The 20,679-nt window shown below is 32.4% G+C and overlaps 2 protein-coding genes across 2 annotated transcripts; both read left to right on the forward strand.

Moving 5' to 3' along the window:
- Window positions 1–11,932: 11,932 nt before the first annotated feature.
- Window positions 11,933–13,459, forward strand: LOC107418975 (transcription factor bHLH147). Its single transcript, XM_016027683.4, has 2 exons — window positions 11,933–12,190; window positions 12,526–13,459. Exon 2 carries the CDS (start codon window positions 12,596–12,598, stop codon window positions 13,208–13,210), a length of 615 nt encoding a protein of 204 aa, XP_015883169.2. The 5' UTR covers window positions 11,933–12,190; window positions 12,526–12,595; the 3' UTR covers window positions 13,211–13,459.
- A 4,287-nt stretch (window positions 13,460–17,746) lies between these two features.
- LOC107404690 (prefoldin subunit 3) lies at window positions 17,747–20,679 on the forward strand. Its single transcript, XM_016027688.4, has 6 exons — window positions 17,747–17,963; window positions 18,461–18,518; window positions 18,711–18,782; window positions 19,496–19,615; window positions 19,703–19,804; window positions 20,269–20,679. The coding sequence occupies exons 1-6, from the start codon at window positions 17,818–17,820 to the stop codon at window positions 20,347–20,349; spliced, it is 579 nt and encodes a 192-aa protein (XP_015883174.1). The 5' UTR covers window positions 17,747–17,817; the 3' UTR covers window positions 20,350–20,679.

The following is a 20,679-nucleotide window of genomic DNA, read 5'->3' on the forward strand; positions in this document are numbered from 1 at the left end:
GTAAAATTTCATATTTCCAACTAACATCTAGATGTAGTTGCCCATGGAATACTGGTTGCCTTTTCTACATTATTGGTTGAGTTGCTTGAGAATGCTTATATTGTAGATGAAAAATGCATTTTGTAGTTTCTGACTTCTCTTTTTCAGCAGTTATTCTATTTTGGTTCCATTTTATAGAATGGGAAGTTTGTTTAAAATTTTGAATATTTTGCTTCTCTTCCACAGCAACCAAACAAATAGTCTTAGCAAAGTTCTTCGCCTTTCAATACATGCTGTCTACAATGTTGGGTGTTGCCACGCTCACTTTGGTGTGTCTCGCATGCTCATCAGCCAAGGTGTGTTTAGGATGATGATGATGAAGAAGAGTAAGAGCAAGTAGATCCGCTGAGAATAAGCATTTTATAGGATTGGTTATCGACTTACAGCCAAAATGTTCCTAGATTAAAATGACAGTATATATATATATATATATACGTTCCAAATAAAGTTAAAAACAGAGAATTGTCAATTTCTGCGTGTGCCAAACTGATGACCATTACTTTTCCGTAACTTGTTTTGTTTCCTTTTGCTTCTTCCTTCCAACTACTTTATGTCGTTTATGATCGCGCAATCATAAATTTGGTGCTTATCGTTTCATTAATTTTCTTGCCTATGTATGTCATGATGATAAATACAAATAAGCATTCACACATATAAATATATATCCTAAGCAATTAATTAATAAACTTCCAAAATTTATGGGAAGCTTATGTAGAAATACTTTAATTGAGAGTCATTTTGTCAAGAGGTAGTATTAATTTGTTGTCTGGTTTCTAAATCAATCGTTTTAATAAAGCAACCGTGGATCTGAAAAATAATATTTATAGTTTTACTTTTCTGGAGGAATGATTCAAAATGGTGATGAAGTGAGAGTATGATTGAGGAAAAAAAGTCAAAGCGTATAAATGGGTTAATTAAGCAACGAGTGGGACTAGCCTTCTTAGATAATCATTTTTGAAGCATTGTGAAAGAGAGTCTAATTATCTCGTATGTAATCTCCTTGACTGTTCTATTTACTTTTATATCAGAACCATATATATCTAACAATTAAGTGATTAAGTACAAGCTGCATATATATATATATATATATTTATTTATATATTTATATATAATTATATATGAGGTTCTTTTCCTCAAGTCATTCAAAATTATTTATGCATAACTAAAACTTTTTGTCTTGATAAAGAATCTATGCTATTTTAAATACATAAAATATTATACATGGAAACTATGGAATGCTGTTTTTTCTAATCAGTCTTAATTCCATGCTGTTTTTTCTAATCAGTCTTAACACCAGGAGTTTGGATGGAAGAAGTGTATAGCATTAATTTTTTTTTTCTGTTTTTTCTAATTAGTATTGCAATTTTATTTTTTTTATTTTGCTTTGTGGTCTAATATATTTTTTTCCCCTGTTTTGTAGATAAAATCAAACAGCCTATCGTGACTTGCATAAATCGAATAGCATTCCTTTTCTTCGTTTAATTCCAAGATCACAAACAATTGTGTGATTGTCTATTATTTGGAGGTAAGTTACTTAGCCTTTTTCTCGTTATTTTTGCATGTGGGAAGGTCAAAAATTGCTTTTGGAAAGTGTAGTGAAGCATAGGCTGTGAAATTGTTTGCTGTGAAGTTTGGAGATTGTAAAGTGATGTGTGACTTGATTGCTGTGAAGTTATTAATATAACCTGGCCTGCTGATTTTGACAGCTATATGTATATATATTTGTATATATATATATATATATACATATATGTATATGTTTATTTTGTTTTTAATAGGTTCTAGATGGATGAGGGCCACAATGATTTGTATGATATTAATGAATTGGAAGAGTATTTAAATGAATCAGATAAAGCTGAATCTCAACCTTCACAGTTGGATAAACCTTATAAAACGCAAAAGAGAAAACCTTCTAGGGCTCCATCTTGGGTTTGGGAACATTTTGAAAAAATTCCAGATTATGATCCAAATAATCCTAGGTGCAAATGTAAACATTGTGGGGTAGATTATGCATGTAATACCAAGAGATGTGGAACTAGTACATTGCGAAACCATTTGATGAACCAATGCAAAAAATACCCTAATAGGATGGAGGATAAAAAGCAACAAGTTCTTTCATTTGAAAGTGGTAGTAGCAATTTGGTCTCTATGAGTACAACATTTAGTAAAGAGGCATGTAGGCTTGCATGTGCAGAAATGATCATCATGGACGAGTTACCATTTAGCCACGTTGAAGGAGAAGGGTTTAGAAAGTTTTGTAATGCTTTGAACCCTAAGTTTGAACCTCCATCTCGTAGAACAATTTCTAGAGATGTGTTTCAGTTGTACTTAGATGAGAAAAAAATTTTGAAGAGTGTGTTTTCATTGAGGAAGCAAAGGGTTTGTCTTACGACGGACACATGGACTTCCATTCAAAATAACAATTACATGACTCTTACCGCTCATTTCATTGATGATGATTGGAAGTTGCATAAGAGAATTTTAAATTTTTGTATTGTGCAAAATCATAAGGGTGAGACAATTGGTAAGGTTATAGAAAATTGTCTGATTGAATGGGGTATTGAAAGGGTTTTCACAATAACGGTTGATAATGCTTCTTCAAATGATGTGGCTGTTAATTTTTTGAAAGAAAAATTAAATTATTGGAAAGGAAATGTTTTGGATGGTGAGTTTTTACATGTTCGTTGTGCTGCACATATTGTAAATTTAATTGTGACATTTGGATTAAAGGAAATCCATGATAGTATTGCTGGAATTCGTAATGCTATTAGATATGTTCGATCATCTCCTTCAAGGTTAAACAAATTTAAAGAATGTGTAGAGAAGGAGAAAATTGAATATAAAGAAACCGTGGTTTTGGATGTGTCTACTAGGTGGAATTCCACCTATTTGATGTTGAACTCGGCTTTGAAGTATCAAAAAGGTTTTGATAGGATGATAGATGTTGATGGACATTATCTTGGATATTTTGAGGAACATGAAGTAGGAAGGAAGAGAGCCGGACCACCTCTAATTAAAGATTGGGATAGTGCAAGGGTTTTTGTGAAATTTCTTGCTACTTTTTATGAAGTTACCTTAAAGTTTAGTGCCTCTTTGACTGTTACTTCTAATATATGTTTTCATGAATTGAGTTTGATGTATAATGCACTTGTTGAATGGAGTAATAGTCAAAATCATTTGATGGCCGATATGGCAAAGAAAATGTTGATAAAGTTTGACAAATATTGGGGTTCACTTGGAAATGTCAACAAGTTGTTGCTTATTGCCATTGTGCTTGATCCACGATATAAGCTGGAATATGTATCATATCTTTTTGAGGATGCTTATGAAAGTGGTATGGTTGAATCTTTGACTAGGGATGTAAAAGATACTTTAGTTAACCTTTACAACTTCTATAAGGAAATTGATTCTATGAATGGGAGTTCTAAAGTATCAAATTCAAATGATGGTCAATCAATGCAAGCACAACAAAGTGGGATGATGATGGATTCATTGGATGATGGAAGCATAGATGATCGTCGGCGTTTGAAAGAATCACAATTTAAAAAAAGAAAAATGGAAAAAAATGTATTGGAAATAAAGAATGAGGTTGATAAATTTTTGTTTGATCCATGTGAGGATGTGGAGAGTGAGAAATTTGATATTTTGGCTTGGTGGAAAAATAATTGGACAAAATATCGAATTTTATCTCAAATTGCAAGAGATGTATACACCATTCCAGTTTCTACAGTAGCATCCGAATCTGCTTTTAGTACCGGAGGGCGTATTCTTGATGCATTCCGAAGTTCATTGGGTCCAAAAATGGTGGAGGCTTTGATTTGTTCTCAAAATTGGTTGCAATCAAAGCCTATGACGTATGATTATAGAGTTGAAATACCAATAGAAGATGTCGCATATTATGATTCTATTGAATCGGGTAAGAATTTTTTTTATTATTATTATTTGTAATTTTATTTTTATTATCTATTTTAGAGTTTTTAGAATTTTTTAGTAATATTTACAACTTCTTTTAGCTTACTAATTAATCTAATATCATATTTTAATTTGTTTAGGAGCATCTTGGGTTACAAAACAAAGTTTACCTCCACCTAATTGATATATGATTACTTGGTAAGTTTGTTGTTAATTCCAAATCATCAATTATCTTTTAAGTTAGATAATATTTTAGTAATACACTTAATGTTTATTGATTGCTAATTCTTTACATTTAATGCTTAATGTTTAATGTTTATTTATAATTTTAATGTTTGTTGAAGGATGAATGGAATTTGGTTTATTGAGGTAGTGAGCTTGTGGTTGCTGCTGGTGGCTTTTCATGCAATGGAGAATGTGGAAGAAAACAATATTTAAAATAATTTTTATTTTTATGGATTATTAGTTTATTTAATTATAAGTTTATTTTAAAATTTTAGATTTCAAATATGGGTTGTATTTTATTTTGTAGCTAATAATGGTTGTAGACTTGTTATATACTTTATTTGTTGATGTATGGTTTATAATTGGGTGGTGGTAGTTGTAGATTTGTATTATAGTTGTATGATTATGTGTTGTATTATTTAATATGTTTGATGCTTAATAATTAACTTATTTGGTATTTTTGTTTAGTTGGATGGATGTATGTTAAAATTATTTAATTTAAAGAATAATTTGAAAAGAATATCTAATTTAAAATATAGATTGATGATTAAAAAGGCCTAAAAAATTTTTTATACAATTTTTGTCCAAAAAATACCAAATTCGAAATATATATATATATATATATATATACAATTTGGGCCGAGGCCCAACACGAAGCCCAGACCGGCCCAACCCGCAAATCCAACCCAAACCGATCAAATATGGTCGGTTCGGTTCGGTTCGGTTTGTATATTGGGTTCGGTTCGGTTCGGTTATGTAACCAACCCAAACCGAATTGGTCGGTTAGGTTTAAAAAAACCCCAAAAACCGAACCAATCCGCACCGAGCCCACCCCTACTTGCTACTAACTAAAACAAGTCTGGTTTTTTGCTCCTTTTATTTATTTAATTTTTTGGGTATTTAACTAAAATAAGACTGATTATAACTCTATAATATTCTACCACTTGAAATCACTAAAAAGTTACATTACATGCGGCAATAATATTTATGTTAAAATATAAAGGAAATATCATTCATTTCCAATATTTATTTTAAAATATAAAGAAAAGGAATACATGTACGTTTATTATAAAGGAGAATAAGAGTAGCAAACCAAAAATTTAGTCCCCAGGTTTCTAATCGGGCAGCGAGCATGAATAACAGAGATATATACAGACATTCATATATACATACATACATACATACATACATACATACATACATACATACATACATATGTATAGTTGTAAAGTCAAGACATGATAATGCAGATCAGTAAGTAAATTCAAGACATGAAACACTAATATAAAAGTATGAAGGGAACTAATTTCTTAAATTAATTTTTTTTTCCTTGAAATTCTTGTTACGTTATTTTTTTAAGTTCTTTTCTTCATTCTATTGTTGATTTGAATAATAGGATTTCATTCTAAACCAGAAATTGACCTCTAAAAAGTTTTAAAGACATAGTTTGGAAATGGACACTACCTACATCAATTGCATTCCTTGCAGCGAGTCTAAAATTGTTAACAATTTAGGAATTTCATATGTTCTAAGCCTCCTTGGATGTGTGTACTGTGCAACATCAACACCATTAGTTAATATTTTGGGGGTCAATGGCTTGTCTGTACAAGAGATTGGAGCTTGGCCATTTGGTTGGAAAACTGAAATAAAATTTTAAGTCACATGAGTTTCACCAGAGGTACTTTTAAGCAAGTAAAAGTTTATAAAGCTCATGAGACTCTCTTATTTGCCCTCTATCCTATAGAAGAAATAGAATACATGTACATTTATTATAAAGGAGAATAAGAGTAGCAAACAAAAAATTTAGCCCCCAGGTTTCTAATTAGGCAGCAAGCATAAATAACAGAGATATATACATACATACATACATACAAACATACATACATATGTATAGTAGTAATATCGGCTCTACAAAGGTAAATAAAATCAAAATGAAGCAATCAAAATGAAGAAGTGGAAGGAAGCAATGGCAACTAACTCAAACTCCGCCAGATACTCTCCGAAATGGCCCAACTGGTGGCTGGATCCTGACTGTTGGCTGGAATGGTGAGTTGGGAAGAGTGGAAGTAAGCTGGAAGAGGAATGTAGATTGTGAATCTTTGAAATGGTGGAAAATAACTGGTTCGAGCTGGTCCAAGCTGGTGCAAGTGGTGCAATTTGGAATTTTGGCAAAGCTATTTTGGAATTTTGGCAAAGCTGGTACAAGGTGGTGCAAGCGGGAATGCAAGCTGATAGGAGCGGGAAAGGGAGAGCTTTGGCCAAAATTTCATGAGGAAGCCTTCAATCTGGACCATTCCTACCAGTCGTGCAAATCGAAGGGCTGCCATTTTAATCATATGTTTGGTCTGCACAGGAGGCATGCGGTCAATCCGCATAGTAGACTCTCTATGTATATATATATATATATACAATTACAATATTTACTAGTGTATATATATATATATAATTGGATGTATATACACATACATACATTTAAACAAATCTTGTTTGCTATTTTTCAAAACAAAAAATATATCGTTTCCTAAAGATAAAAATTAAACAATTTATTTTTTTTTTAAAATATCATTTTATAAGTAAAAATCTTGATTTGTGCATTTTATAATAATGATAGACATACATCACATGTTTTGAAGAAACAAAGTTGAAAAGTCATATACATCACATACATGATTTGTTTTGAAGAAACAAAGTCATATACATCACATACATGATTTTTGCAATTTTATTTTTATAATTTTTGCGTTAAGAAGTTCAATCTTTTTAGCAATAAATCTACCATTTGAAATTTACAAAATATGTTTACTAATTTTTTACCTTTGGAATTTTTAGCTTCCTATTTTCCATCACCTCAAGCTTTATATTCTTCCTTCACCTTTTTATTGTAGCTGTAACATATATTCGTCGTCTTAGGCTTTTTTTTTAATTTTTTTTTTTACTTTTTTTTTGGATGGAATCGTCTTAGTCTTTTATTGTTGCCGTGATGTGGCAATGAAAAAATTTAAATTATTGTCGTATTCAAAAACTTCTAGCAGGTCTAGATAGCAAAAATCAAATGGGGTTGACTAGCTCTTTTGCCCATAAAATGTTATAATATTGCTTTTGTTGTCTTATAACTCATTGTCATTAGTCAACCTTTGCTATCACATATTTCATCACCTGTTGCGGTTTTCTGATTATGTTTTGCAAGTAATTTAACTCAAACTCATGAAGTTGAAAGAATTGACAATGACAACGGACCAGTGCCAGAAAAAAAAATAGTAATAAAATAAAATAACAAATTAAACAGGATGATGAATTGCTCCCCAACAGGAAAAAAAATGTTTGAAAACAAGTCAAGCGAACTTTCTTATTTATGCAAAATTTTTAGTGCTTTTGCAAAGGATATTAATTAACTGGATGCTCCCAATGCAAGCCTGTTATTTTAGATTTTTTCCTACTTGGAACTATCACAGCTCCTTTCGATCTTGATCCGCATCTGATTTTGTCATAGTGGTTACGTGTTAGAACATATTATTTTATGAAATTATAAAACTTGTTTGGAAAAGTTTATGATTTTAATTATCTGTTTTTTATTTTTTTATTAGAGAGACTAAGCATAAATGAATATAAATTTCTTAGTATAATAGCCATTCATATAATGCCTAACTATTATAAATCACTCGAAGAAATTTTCAATCCTAAAACAAAATTATTTTTAAGGAAAAAAAAAAAATGAAAACCCCAAAAATGTTACCAAATGAGTTACAGCTATGCCGAAGACTCATTTCAACCGATGTACAGCTATATATGAGAGGGCATGCCGGCTAAGGCATGCTAGAGTCCCACCTTTCATTATTCACCAAATATATAAACATTCCTCAAACAATTTGTTTATTAATTTATAATAAGAGTGTTGTCGATGATCAATGATTTAAGATGATTGATATTAATTGTCTCTTGTCTACAAACAGCTTTGTGCCCAACTACCACAAGCTCAAAGCATGCTTTGGATTAAAACCGTTTATAAATTAAGGATTTGAAAAATATATACAACTTTTACATGGATACAGTATATAATGTATACATATATATTTTGTTCAAGTCATGCATTCAGTTCCGGTAGGGTAGGACAATTTAACATTATGTTCAAGTCATACTATTTAGGATAGGATAATTTAGATTTCTTATGCAAAAATCTAATTCCTGAGAGCTCCTATAGGTTTATCTCTTTACCAAACTACATATCGCTATAATTTTCATTTTCCATTATATTGTCATTTTGTAAATAGATTTATATAATGTAACACTATTTCTTGTTTGTCTCCTAATATTCCACCATTTTTCTTTGCCTCTTACTAGTTAAGTCTAGTATCATCATTATTTTGGGAAAGGGGAAGGGGATGGAAGAGTTAAGTTAGTGGATATCTATAAATCAATAGTAATAAAAGTATATATATTAATGTTTAGATTAATCAGTCACCAATATTGATGATCAATTAGTGGAAAACAAAATATACATGTCTACCATAGAACAAATCAGTTTAATTTGTTGCAAAACTAGAAGATATATATATATATATATATACATATATGCTGAAAATTTTGTAGAGAATATAATATCTGCCATATTACAAGTGTGTAACCTAATTAAGCAGTTCAACTTAATAAATATCTTGTTCTGCTCTAAATGGTATGATGTGGGTTTGAATAGTTTTTTTATTAATAGAATAAACAATTAATGCATGCTACAAGTCAAAACCAAAGAGGTCAAAAAATTGATCAATAATCTAAATTAAATCTCATAAAAGGTTTTATTAATCTAGACAAACATTGCGGAAGGAAGCATTTAATTATGAAAGTTACAAGATTAACAAATTGTTATTCCATTTTGGGGTTTCTAATTCTTTTTAACACATGCTCTCAAAAAAATTCTGCGTTTATTTATCTTTGTTGTATGTCTTATTCTGTGGGTGTGTATCTATGATCAGGACCGTTCGAATAGAATTGCGTACGGACTAGGAGCAAAGCCAACAGAAGATCGATGTTTTTTAGAAAAACCGACGTTTTTTTTATGTAGCGTCTGCTTTTATCCTAAGCGAAAAGCCGACTTTTTTGTTTTTTTTTTTTTTTTTGGCAGCATCTGCTTTTCACAGATCCGCATGCAACTTTATCCGAACAATTTTGACTGTAGAAGGACTCATATATATATATATATGCATGAATTATTTATGAACACAATGCATTCCTTTTGCTACACTCTTATTAATTATAACAAGCTGGATCTATGATAATCACTCTTTTCTGGGTTTGCTTAATTAGTCCAAAACCCTAATAATTGCAATGCTGATTTTCACGAAAGCTTTGATATGGCGTTTACTTGAAAAATAGATCTTGCGGTTTTTGCAAGAATTGAGAAAATTGCATCATTTTTCATCTAGTCTTTTTGAAAATTGTATTGAGAATGTGATTTTCAAAGAGGAATTGGAATTGTTTTTGCCAAAATTTGCGTTTCGTTTGCTGTTATTGGAGAGGTTGCTTCTTTTGTTCTAACAGTGATTGTAAGTGCAAACTTTCCTTCAAAATTCCTAATGATTGTAAGTTGCAAATATTCCTTGAAATTTCCTATTTGTACAAAGGGAAAATTTTGAAATCGTTTGCCAAAGAGATTGAAAAAGAAAATCAGAATTCTGTTTCACAACAATTAACTTTAAAATAGCTATTCAAAGCCCTCGTATACAGAATTTTATATTCAGCCGTCCAGATTGATCATAATCAATATCAAAGCCTTAATTAGAAACAAAATCTATAATATAGCTAAGACTTTATGTAGAATTTGTTTAGAACCCAGATTCTCTGCGGTTTAATTTGGATCCCGAGTCACCCTTCACCATCGTTAAGGGTGTTTGTTTTTAATGTTCTCTCTCTTTCTTCCCTTTTTTATGCACTTTGTTTTTATTGTGTCTATGACAGAGGAGGCAATGTTCTGTGGTGCGTCATAATTACCTGTTGTGGGGTGTTTTTTTTGAGCTTCTCAACAAATATTTTTTAAGGTTTCTTTAAATATTATCATATGTACCTAAAGTGTTAGTGTTATGGTGGTATACCACATGGTAAACCATGATTTTGGTGAGAATGTGGATTAGGTCCATGATTGCCAAAACTTTACCACTTAAAACTATTCCATAATCATAATCATATTACCCTATTTCCACCTTTCTTTTATTCGAATGTCAGGTTGTCAGCACTATTATTTTTTTTTTAATTTTTTATCTCTTTCTTTCTTAATGCATTTGGTTTTGGACCCTATAATAATTGGCATGTGGGTGGGCTCTCTACAAATTTTTGTCCAATGAACTTGGGTGAAAGTTATAAAGATATTTATTATATAGTAGGAGTATGTTTAATATAATATAATATGTGTATGTATGTAGGTATTAAATACAATATGTATTTGCTATTAAGGCTGTTTTGCACCGAAACTTTTTTTTTTTTTAAAGTACACATAATTTTATTATTGGTAATTTAATTTAGAGTTTGATTGGTTTGGAAATATAAAATCATAATAAATGTAAAGAATATGCTTTAAAAGAAGCTGTATTAATCTGAACTTTATATAACACCAATAATAAAGTATCTATTAAACAATAAATTTATAATTTAAAAAAAAAAAAATTTAAAAAAAAAAAAAAAGTCTCTATACAGCATGGAGGCTTGTTCGCATGAAATGTGGAGCATATCAATCCACATTCCATACCTCACAAATTAAGCAAAATTCCAAGAAAACCAAACAAAAACAAAACGAAGCCGGAGATAGAAAAAAAAGTGGCAGAGGAATAACCCTTATTGCACATGCATTTTCTTTTGTTTATCATTTCTATTTTTTCTGGATCATCACCACCTCCTCCAATAATCATTGCACGGAATGAAAACAAATATTACCCGGGTCCCACTTTCCAGTCAATTGGTGGAAGCCAACATCATAGATCTACCCAATCATAAGCTGACACATAATCACCCCGCAACTATTCCATCAAACATTTCATTTTTGTTTGTTCTTTTAAATAGTAAAATTGGGTATTATAGCTAACTCCTATAAATTTGCAAATATGGACCGCTCCTATTTTGTCGGCTGCCTCCGTATGTACATTTATAATATCCATTACCATAATCCTTATTTTAACCCCACATTTTTTTTCTTAATTTAAAAAAAATATATATAAAAGTCAAATGCAAAGGAATAATAAAATTGCCACATTATGATACCACTTATCTATGTTTTCTTATATTTGGTGTTACTAAATTTGGTAGTGACCATCAAAAAATGGTCCTATCCAATAATATTCTATCACTTTGTTTGTGTAGTATTGATGTTTAAGTCTAGACTAAAAAATCGTAGACTAATTTCAGTATTAAGGCTCCCTCAAATCATATTTAAAATAAATCAATCTGATTTACTATAATCTACTATTTCTTCAAATAAAAGTAACGAATTTGAGAAAAAATTTAATATATATTGTAGAAAACAGAAAATCTGATATGTACATTATGATTTAATTAAAAAGAGAAAAAAGAATTGCATAAATGGAACAGGGAAGAAAGAAGTGGTAATGGGTGAGTGAAAGAAGTTAGCCAAAAGGCGCACAAAAACAACAAACCGGTCGGGGGCACGATTCGAACCAAGCGACGAAGAAAAGAAATAACAATAAAAATAATAAAGCGCAAAGGCATTGGCAAACCAATAAATGGGATTTAATAGACGCGTGCTTTGTTTTGATTCCTTTATAAGCCACTCCCCACCCTTTCTCTCTCTCTTTGTCCTTCTCTCTCTCTCTCTCTCTATTTCTTCATCCACACACAGAGGCGACACCTCAACCAACTCCGTTCCGTTTATCCATTCTCTCTCTCTCTCTCTCTCTCTCTCTCTTTTCATTTCTCTGTTTGATTATTTTGTGTCCAAACACTTCTCTAATCCCACCCTTCACCGCTTGATTCTACGGATTACACTTTGAAAAAAAAAAAAAAAAAAAAAAGAAAGGTAAAACCACTTCCCCCATATGTGCTAAATTATCAAATTTTTTTCTTTATTTTTAATTTTTCTTAACCTTCACTTCAAGTTTCCATTTTATCTGTAATTTTCTCTCTATCCCCCTGTAATCTGCTTTATGCTTTTTCTCTTTCTCAATTCATCTACCTCTTTATTTGATTGCTAATTAATCAAATTTTTTTTCCTTAATTTTCTGGGTTTTTTTTTTTTTTTTCAGTCTTTTTATCTGCTTTTTGTTCTACGAACTCTGTGAATAATTTGATTTTTTTTTTTTTAAATTTGGGGTTGTATGGCTTTTTATTTTTATTTTTTTGAATTAAGTGCAGGGAGATACGGAATCATTGATAAGAAGGTAAGAGAATATCTCAGGGGATCGGATCGAGAGGGGGGTCGTTAATGGCGTCATCGCTGATATCGAATCCAGTAACGAACACTGATCGATCACGCAAGAAAAAGAAGAAGAAAATCCAATCCAAAAAAGACGATCAAACTCACAGTCACGCTCGCTGGAAATCCGAAGCCCAGCAGCAAATCTATTCTTCCAAGCTCCTTCAAGCCTTGAGCCAGGTCAGCCTCGGCTCCTCCAACGAGCCGCCACGCCGTGGTAAAGCCGTGAGAGAAGCCGCCGACAGAGCCTTGGCCGTCGCTGCTAAAGGGAGGACCCGATGGAGCCGCGCCATTTTGACTAATCGGCTCAAGCTTAAGTTCAGGAAGCACAAGAGACAGAGAGCTCCGACGGCGACGACCGGGAGTAGCCGGTCGAGAAAACCCAGAATCAGCGTTTACCGATTGAAAGGGAAGAATTTACCGGCAGTCCAGAGGAAAGTGCGTGTGCTCGGCCGGTTGGTCCCCGGTTGCCGTAAAGAACCCTTGCAGGTTATTCTAGAAGAAGCAACTGATTATATACCGGCCTTGGAGATGCAAATCCGCACCATGAGTGCTGTCCTCGAGCTTTTCTCCGGCGCCGGCTCAAGTTCCGGCGCCGGCTCTAGTTCCACGCCGCCAAACTGATTAAATATCACTCCCCACTTTGCAAGGTCTCATTTTTTTTTTTTTTTGAATTTTTCTGTTTTTGCTCTCTTTCTCTCGTAATTCTCTGTTAAATATGTGTCTATTTTTAGTTCCTCATCTTCTTCGAGTAATTCTATCTTACACTACCCATCAAAAAGTAATCTTTCTTTGCCATGTCTATTTTCTACAGTAACTGTGAATTATTTGTATGGCATATCCTTATTTCCAATTATCACTATTTTAACGAAATGTGGATTCAGAATATGGAGGGCTTTGTGCATTTTTTTTTTGGTAAGTTTCTTGCATTATATGGACTGATTTGCAAAGTGATTGAAAATATAACGATGACTAATAGGGTAGCCAAAATTTGTTCATGATGTTTTCTAATCCATACCCTGTTTTAATTATTACAATGAAAGGCCCAAAAAAAAAAAAAAAAAAGAAAGGAAGAATAATTGGAGTATGGGTTTTTGGTCCTATTCAAGATTTTTGGGATTCTTACAAAAGTTGTTCCACCCAATTAATACGTCAACTATTACAATGAAGCTTGCAGAATTCATATTTACTCATGCTAGGGAATATGGATGGCAACTTTTTAAATGATTTGTTTCTGACAATAATAATAGACTTTCCATGATTGTATTGCATGTTGTACTGGGTACCTTTTGATATCTTTTATCTCAATTAACAGAGAAGAGAATACGAATCCAAACTATTCCATTCACCTAAAAAATTGTTATTGTATAAAAATTTCAAAAAAAAAAAATAAATAAAAATAAAAACTGTGGGTCTACACAGAAATTGATAATGCAAAACCCTTTGTCTGAGTACTTTTGGGGACGTCAATTTTGAGCATGTTTAAGTTGAAAAAACTAATAATAATAATAATAAAAAGTGATGGAGAGGATATGAGGGGGTTGAATTTGGTCATCTCTGTGTATTTTAGCCAAAGTGCCAACTCTGTTGGTGTGTCAAAGTTGCCGAAAGCTCCACTACATTTAATGACAGAAAAGAAGAGGAACAAAGCCGAAAAACCACTTAATCATGTGTGTCGTTGTCCCACAGAAAAGTCCTACAAAGATCCCCAATTTAGGCCTTTTCTTAGGGGGTCTCTCTACCTCATTCCCTCTTATGGGTTCATCCTCTCCACCTGCCCCAAACTTATGCCCTTATAAACCAGTGACTATTTCAAACAGGGGTGCCTTTAAGAGAGTGACTCTTAAACAGTCCTAAACAACTGACACCTGTCCTTTAATGTCAAAGGCTTAGACCAGAAACGACCTGTCGTTTTCGGTGGCAGACCCAAATTTGAGGCACACGGGTGCATTGGGTTTCATCGCTATCAAATAGGGATTTATTTTTGGGGGGGCATAGAGAGACGAGAGAGAGGAAAGAGGACCACCAAATTTTGGTGCTGCTGCTGAAACAAGAGTTGAAAGTAGAGCCACCGTACGTGAGATCACATGGAGGCATTCATTTCGGTAGGGAAACAAACAAGCAAAACACACATGAAACCCATGTGGGTCATTCATTTTAAGCCTCCTCTTCTTTTATTTCCATCCAAGACAACAACAGCAAGTTAAAGCCTCCTCCTTTTTTTTTCCTCATTTCATTGAACTTTGTCTCTCCAAATTCCAACGGGAATATATGATCACATATAATAACTATTATGGTTGAGAAATTGAATTCAACTTCTCTTTAAAGACTATCTTCTTCATCAAAGGCAAATCGTGCATATTTTTGCGTATTGTATTGCTTATGATCCGTCGGTTAAAGTCACAATTTTTTTTTTTTTTGGGTTAATGGGATTGAAAAAGAATGCAGAAAGAAAGTGCCTTAAAGTGTTATAAATCATGTATATAAACAAAGTATATGATTCATAATTAGCCTAAAAAAAATAGTGGTTTGTGCTCTAAGAAACCCTGCCAAATGCCAATCAATCCGACATTGAACAGCAAACATCCTTTGGAAACAAGTTTTATGGGTTTTTCATTACCTACCAAACCTTTGCCATATTCTTCACTATTACTTACTTTGACACACATGTTAATAACCCATCTCATATTCCCCAAAACTTTTTATTTTAAAAATAATAATAATAAAAAAATTAACAGCAAGAAACAAACTCTATGGACAATCTAATGATAGATTGATTAAAGTTGGCTCCACAAAGCATCGTATCATTTCATTTCGTTAGTTGGTAGCATGTGGCACGCAATGGTGGTTCTATCACTTAAAACATCACTGCCCGCCTATTCTCTGCTTTTTTAATAATCAATTACACTTGAGCTTTATATTAAACAATAAATTTTATTGGTTTAACATTTTGCTTTTTTTGTTTGCACAATAACAGAATAAGTAGCACCTTCTTTTTGTTCAATAAGGTTTTATATACGTAGACCAGCTTCTCCTTTTCTTTAAGCAGACCAAAACAACAAAGAACTCATTCTCTATAAATTCTGTATTTATATGCATTCTTTAAAATTTCTCCCCAGCTTTAAAAAATTGATCAATTGGATTTGCTTTTCAGTTTTAATCATGCATATCTTTGTCCATATATAGCGATCGAGCAGAGTTGCGTTCAAATTTTAAATACATCCGAGAGAATATAATTTCAAAAGCCCCTTGAAAGAGAAATATCAGGCACTTTTTATAGACTATGAATGATAAAAAACCTACTGTTCTTCGTTAATTTTGTCACCAAAGATGTTTGTGAAACTCCATGTACTGAAGCTCCAATCTCAGGAAACATACATATTTTGAATTATTAGTTTGCGTTATGATCTCCAGTTTCCTTGTTGGTTTGATCTTATCTCATTTTTTAAAAATTTAAAAAAAAAAAAGAAAAAGAAAAAAAAAAAAACATGTTTTGGACACTCCTAGAAATGTCCAATTTACGCCGTTAGATACTAATGGAAACTTTCTTATCCAACGGCAATAAAAATGCGTTCTTGTCTATGCTTAACAAGCTGTTTTAGCTGATAAATGAAGAAACATATAAAGGGAAAGGTGTAGGTGTCTAGCTAGTGTGGCAAAGATTCTAAGCACACATTAGGAAAATCATTACTCGCATGTGACATGTCATGGCATACCCCAACACCATAGATATTACATAGGATTTTTTCAATTTTATTTATATATTTATTTATTTTTTTGGGGTGGGGGGGTGGGGGGTCATGGAAGTAAGCTAACCAGCCCTCCCCATGAAAACCCCCTCTCTTCTTTTATTTATTTATTTATTATTATTATTATTTGAATGGGCTATGCAAACATGTGAGTACAAAGAAAAGCCAACAAAAGAAAAGGACATGCATTTAAAAAGAAAAATATATTGCATGGTGAAGGTTAAAGTTGTTTAGACCACATGGAGGGGTCATGCTTTGTCCATTAAACTCCAAGAAAACTAAAGTAAAAAGAGAAAAAGGAAAGGTTCAGCAGATGGCAAGCCCATATGGTCACCACTAAGTATCATACTAAGTAGAAGCTCTAGCTCCTTTATTATTTTTATTATGTTTTTTTCACAATCAATCCAAAATGCCTTATAATTTGGTATTTTCGTCTTATTCTGTAGCGACAAAAGTTTGCATGACTATTTTCAAGGAACTCAGTCAAGGTTTATAAAATCTTTTGGGTTATTTAATGGATGGTTGTGAATAATTTAAACGTGATAATTAGAAAGAGGTAAAAGATACTTGGGTCCAGGAGTTATACATTGTCTCCTCTTCTCATTTATCATTCATTTTCTTTTTTTCTTTTTTTCTTTTTTTTTTTTTAAAAAAAATTAAGATCACTTATTGATATATCCAAGAATTACGCCGTAGGTGTCCTACATCTATTTTAAAGTAATTAATTAACAATTTTATATCAATTTTAATGTTTTGTTTATAATGACATTATAATTTATAAATTTATTAACAATTCGCTTTATCTATATATTAATTTTTCTGTTGACATTTTTGGTGGAAAATTTACTTGTTTTTTCATTTGGAAAAGAAAAAAATGGTGTCATTTGATAATGTGGTTAATTATTTATTTATTTATTTACTATTTAATTTTGCATAACTTATTTACTTAAAAAAAATTAAAAAGAAAATACAACATGGTTTGAAATTTTGATTTTTTTTTTCTCTCTTTTAACTTTTAAAATGCCTAATATATTTTAACTACCATTAACATTTGAAATAGGCAAATTATATACAATTAGGTAGAACTAAAAATCAATAATGTTACCAAATGGCGTTTAAACATATGGCTTGAGTGTTAACTAGGAAAGTACCCCAAAGTTGTAATAACAAAATGTATATATATATATATATATATATTAGGGGGGAAAAAAACTTGTGAGAAACAGCACAAAGGCAACCCAAGTAAACAGATCCGCAGATTCCCTTTTGCTTAGGCCACATCAGAAGTGGACTTACCAAGTTCAAATGAGCTAGCCCGGTCCAAACAATAAGCCCATGAATCCAACACAGCCCAGTCCAAGTCCAAGAACTAGACCCACGACGTCGTTTAATTTTGCAATCGAGACTCACGAAGCTCTGCCTCTTGCCTGTGAGAAGTCAGCCGTCGTTCTGGGGGCAGAGAGAGAGAGAGAGAGAGAGAGAATGGCTTCGTCGTCGTCGTCGTCAACGTCGCCTGGAGCTACTGAGAGAAGAGGAATACCAGGAGCTCAATTCGTTGAGGATGTTCAGACCTATCTCGACCAATCAGGACTCGACGTCAACTCCGCCCTCGCTTTTCTTCAAGAAAGGTCCTTTTTTCTTTTTCTTTTTCTCGTTCTCTCTAATCTCTTTGATATGCGACTTTCTTCGGATTCTACTAAGCTAGTTCATGGCTTTAGATATCTGGGTTTCTTTGTAATTGTTAAAATTTGACTCATTTCTTTTCGAAAACCGAGTTGGGTGATTTGTGCGTGTTCTGAATCTTAAAACATACTTAGTAATATCGTAAGCAGCTAAAAAATTGTTTATGAAATTTTTTTTTTTCCCAACCTTATTGTGATCAGCGTTTGATCTTTCAATATTTGATTTTGGATTGAAACGAAAAATTCATGGTTGGGTTTAACTTTATTTATTTATTTTTTATTTTTTTATGCCTTCGTATTAAGAGCTAAGTTAAATACTGAAAATATGTAGATTGCCCTTCCTATGGGCAGCTGATTTTGGTCTTTATAATTGCTAATAGCATAAGATGAGGAAAGACGATAAGTGGAAATGTATGCTGCTGATTTAGATTATTGCTTGGCAGGCTTCAGCAATACAAGTTGGTTGAGATGAAACTTCTTGCTCAACAAAGGGATCTTCAGGTTTTTGTCAAAACATCTTTTTATTTTTTTATTTTTTTTTATGCCTCCCAGTATCAGCTAGCTCATAATGGTATAAATACTTTGATATAAATTGAATAATTGTCAAGCTTAAGAAATTCTATTCTGTTTGGGGATTTATATGTGATGAAACTCATCCTCCGACTTCAACTAATCTTTCATCGTGGTATGCAGGCGAAGATCCCGGATATTGAGAAATGCTTAGATGTGGTTGCAACTTTGCAAGCTAAGAAGGGTGCCGGTGAGGTTCGTTTTTGTAGTTTTCTTAAACATTAACAGTTTTTGTACTTAAATAAAGTATTTTATATCTGAAAATGAGATGGATGTTTAATTGTTATATAAGTGAAATTACATGCGCTTTGTTCATGTGTTTTTTTGACGCAGATTTGTATAATTTAGCTTATTTGCTTACTTAAGCTGGAAGAATTGTTGATTATGACCATTGTGATGTTAATAAGTGACATACCATCATCATATGTTATTAAAGTGTGATCTTATTTTCATACCAATAAATCACCATTTGATTCTTTTCTTTGAAGTCATACTTAAGCACCCTTACAAAATTAGGTAGCTATCAAATGCTTTCCCAACGTCCTAGAATCCAGTATCATGGATCTTGTAGACATTAGACTAATCAGAAATAATTCTAACGTTAAAGATCTCAAGAGTACCTTTATAATGTGTTTCAATTGGAACAAATTGGAAAGTACTATATCAAAATCTCTGTGGAAACTGATCCAGGTTAATGGCCAAATGTTCTTTTTTCACTTGTTTCACTTATTGATGACAATAATTGATCCCGATCACTTATAATTGCTCATCGATACCTGGAGTTCTTTGGTTTGTTCACCTGTAAAGCTAGCATTTTTCAGGTCCTCTCTCTTTGAATGATTAAATAAGACGTAATTGTTTATAACCAGATTGTTATTATTATTATTATTGTGCTATTAATGATGCAGGCACTGATTGCTGATTTTGAAGTCTCGGAAGGCATATATTCGCAGGCTCGCATTGAGGATACTGACTCAGTATGTTTATGGCTTGGAGCAAACGTCATGTTGGAATATTCTTGTGAAGAGGTACAGTAATTTTCATTTTAGATGATGACAGGTGGCTTTTTTTTAGTTAAGGAAACAATTGTAATTCTTCCAAATATTCTGGTGCAGGCCACTTCTCTATTACAAAAAAATTTAGAAAATGCTAAAGCCAGTTTAGAGGTACTTGTAGCTGATCTTCAATTCTTAAGGGATCAAGTGACAATTACTCAGGTAATATTTGTCAAAATACGAACTTTTCTCTCTGGTAGTGGCTTTACATTGGTTCTAGCTTCTTTTTCTTGTAATTTACATGCACTTTGTGCATTATAAAGAGTCTGGCATGACAACATGACTTAGCCAAAGAGGCATCAAATTTATCCTCCTTTATTCACTTAAACCGGTGAATGCTGTAAATGTAATTAATTGCTTCGTGTTTTTAAGTTGTAAGCTGGTCTACCAGCCTCAGTTTATTTATCCTTCATGTTATATGAAACCGTGTTTTCATCCTAATGTATCTGGGTTAATGAGATGCGATGGACATTCTTACAAAGTTGTTGAAAATCTTTGGGAAAAATAATATTCTACCACCTTGCCTTTCTGCTTCCCAGTCCTGTGCAGAGTACATGCAATGTAGATATAAATATATGTGAAACTATCTCCAAAAGTTCTTGACCCTTGAAAGCACTATCATGCAGGTGACCATTGCTCGGGTGTATAATTGGGATGTTCATCAACGCCGGCTCCGACAAGCATCACCTGCTGCTAAAGACTCGTGAAATAAATTCTTACTCCTGCCAAGATATGGAGGTGGTAGAATATGTTTTCAGTTGAGAGCATGGTTCCAAAAAGTTAGATTTTGGTGAATGGATTATCTGCTGTAATTTTGTGCATTAGATAATTCTTATTAGGTATTTGTTACATCTTAACCTCCAGTAGAAGTTATTGTCGCTGAAGCTAATCTGCTGTGGAATTATAGTTTTGATGCTTGATGGTTTTTGGCTCGGTCTGTAACATCAAAAGATCTTTTTATTTTTTTTGTTTTTAGACTGCTGGAGACGTATTGTTGTGTAATTCACCCAAATTATTAATTTTTTTTTTTTTTTTTT

Source organism: Ziziphus jujuba, chromosome 11 (genome assembly GCF_031755915.1).
Source record: "Ziziphus jujuba cultivar Dongzao chromosome 11, ASM3175591v1".
Taxonomy (NCBI): domain Eukaryota; kingdom Viridiplantae; phylum Streptophyta; class Magnoliopsida; order Rosales; family Rhamnaceae; genus Ziziphus; species Ziziphus jujuba.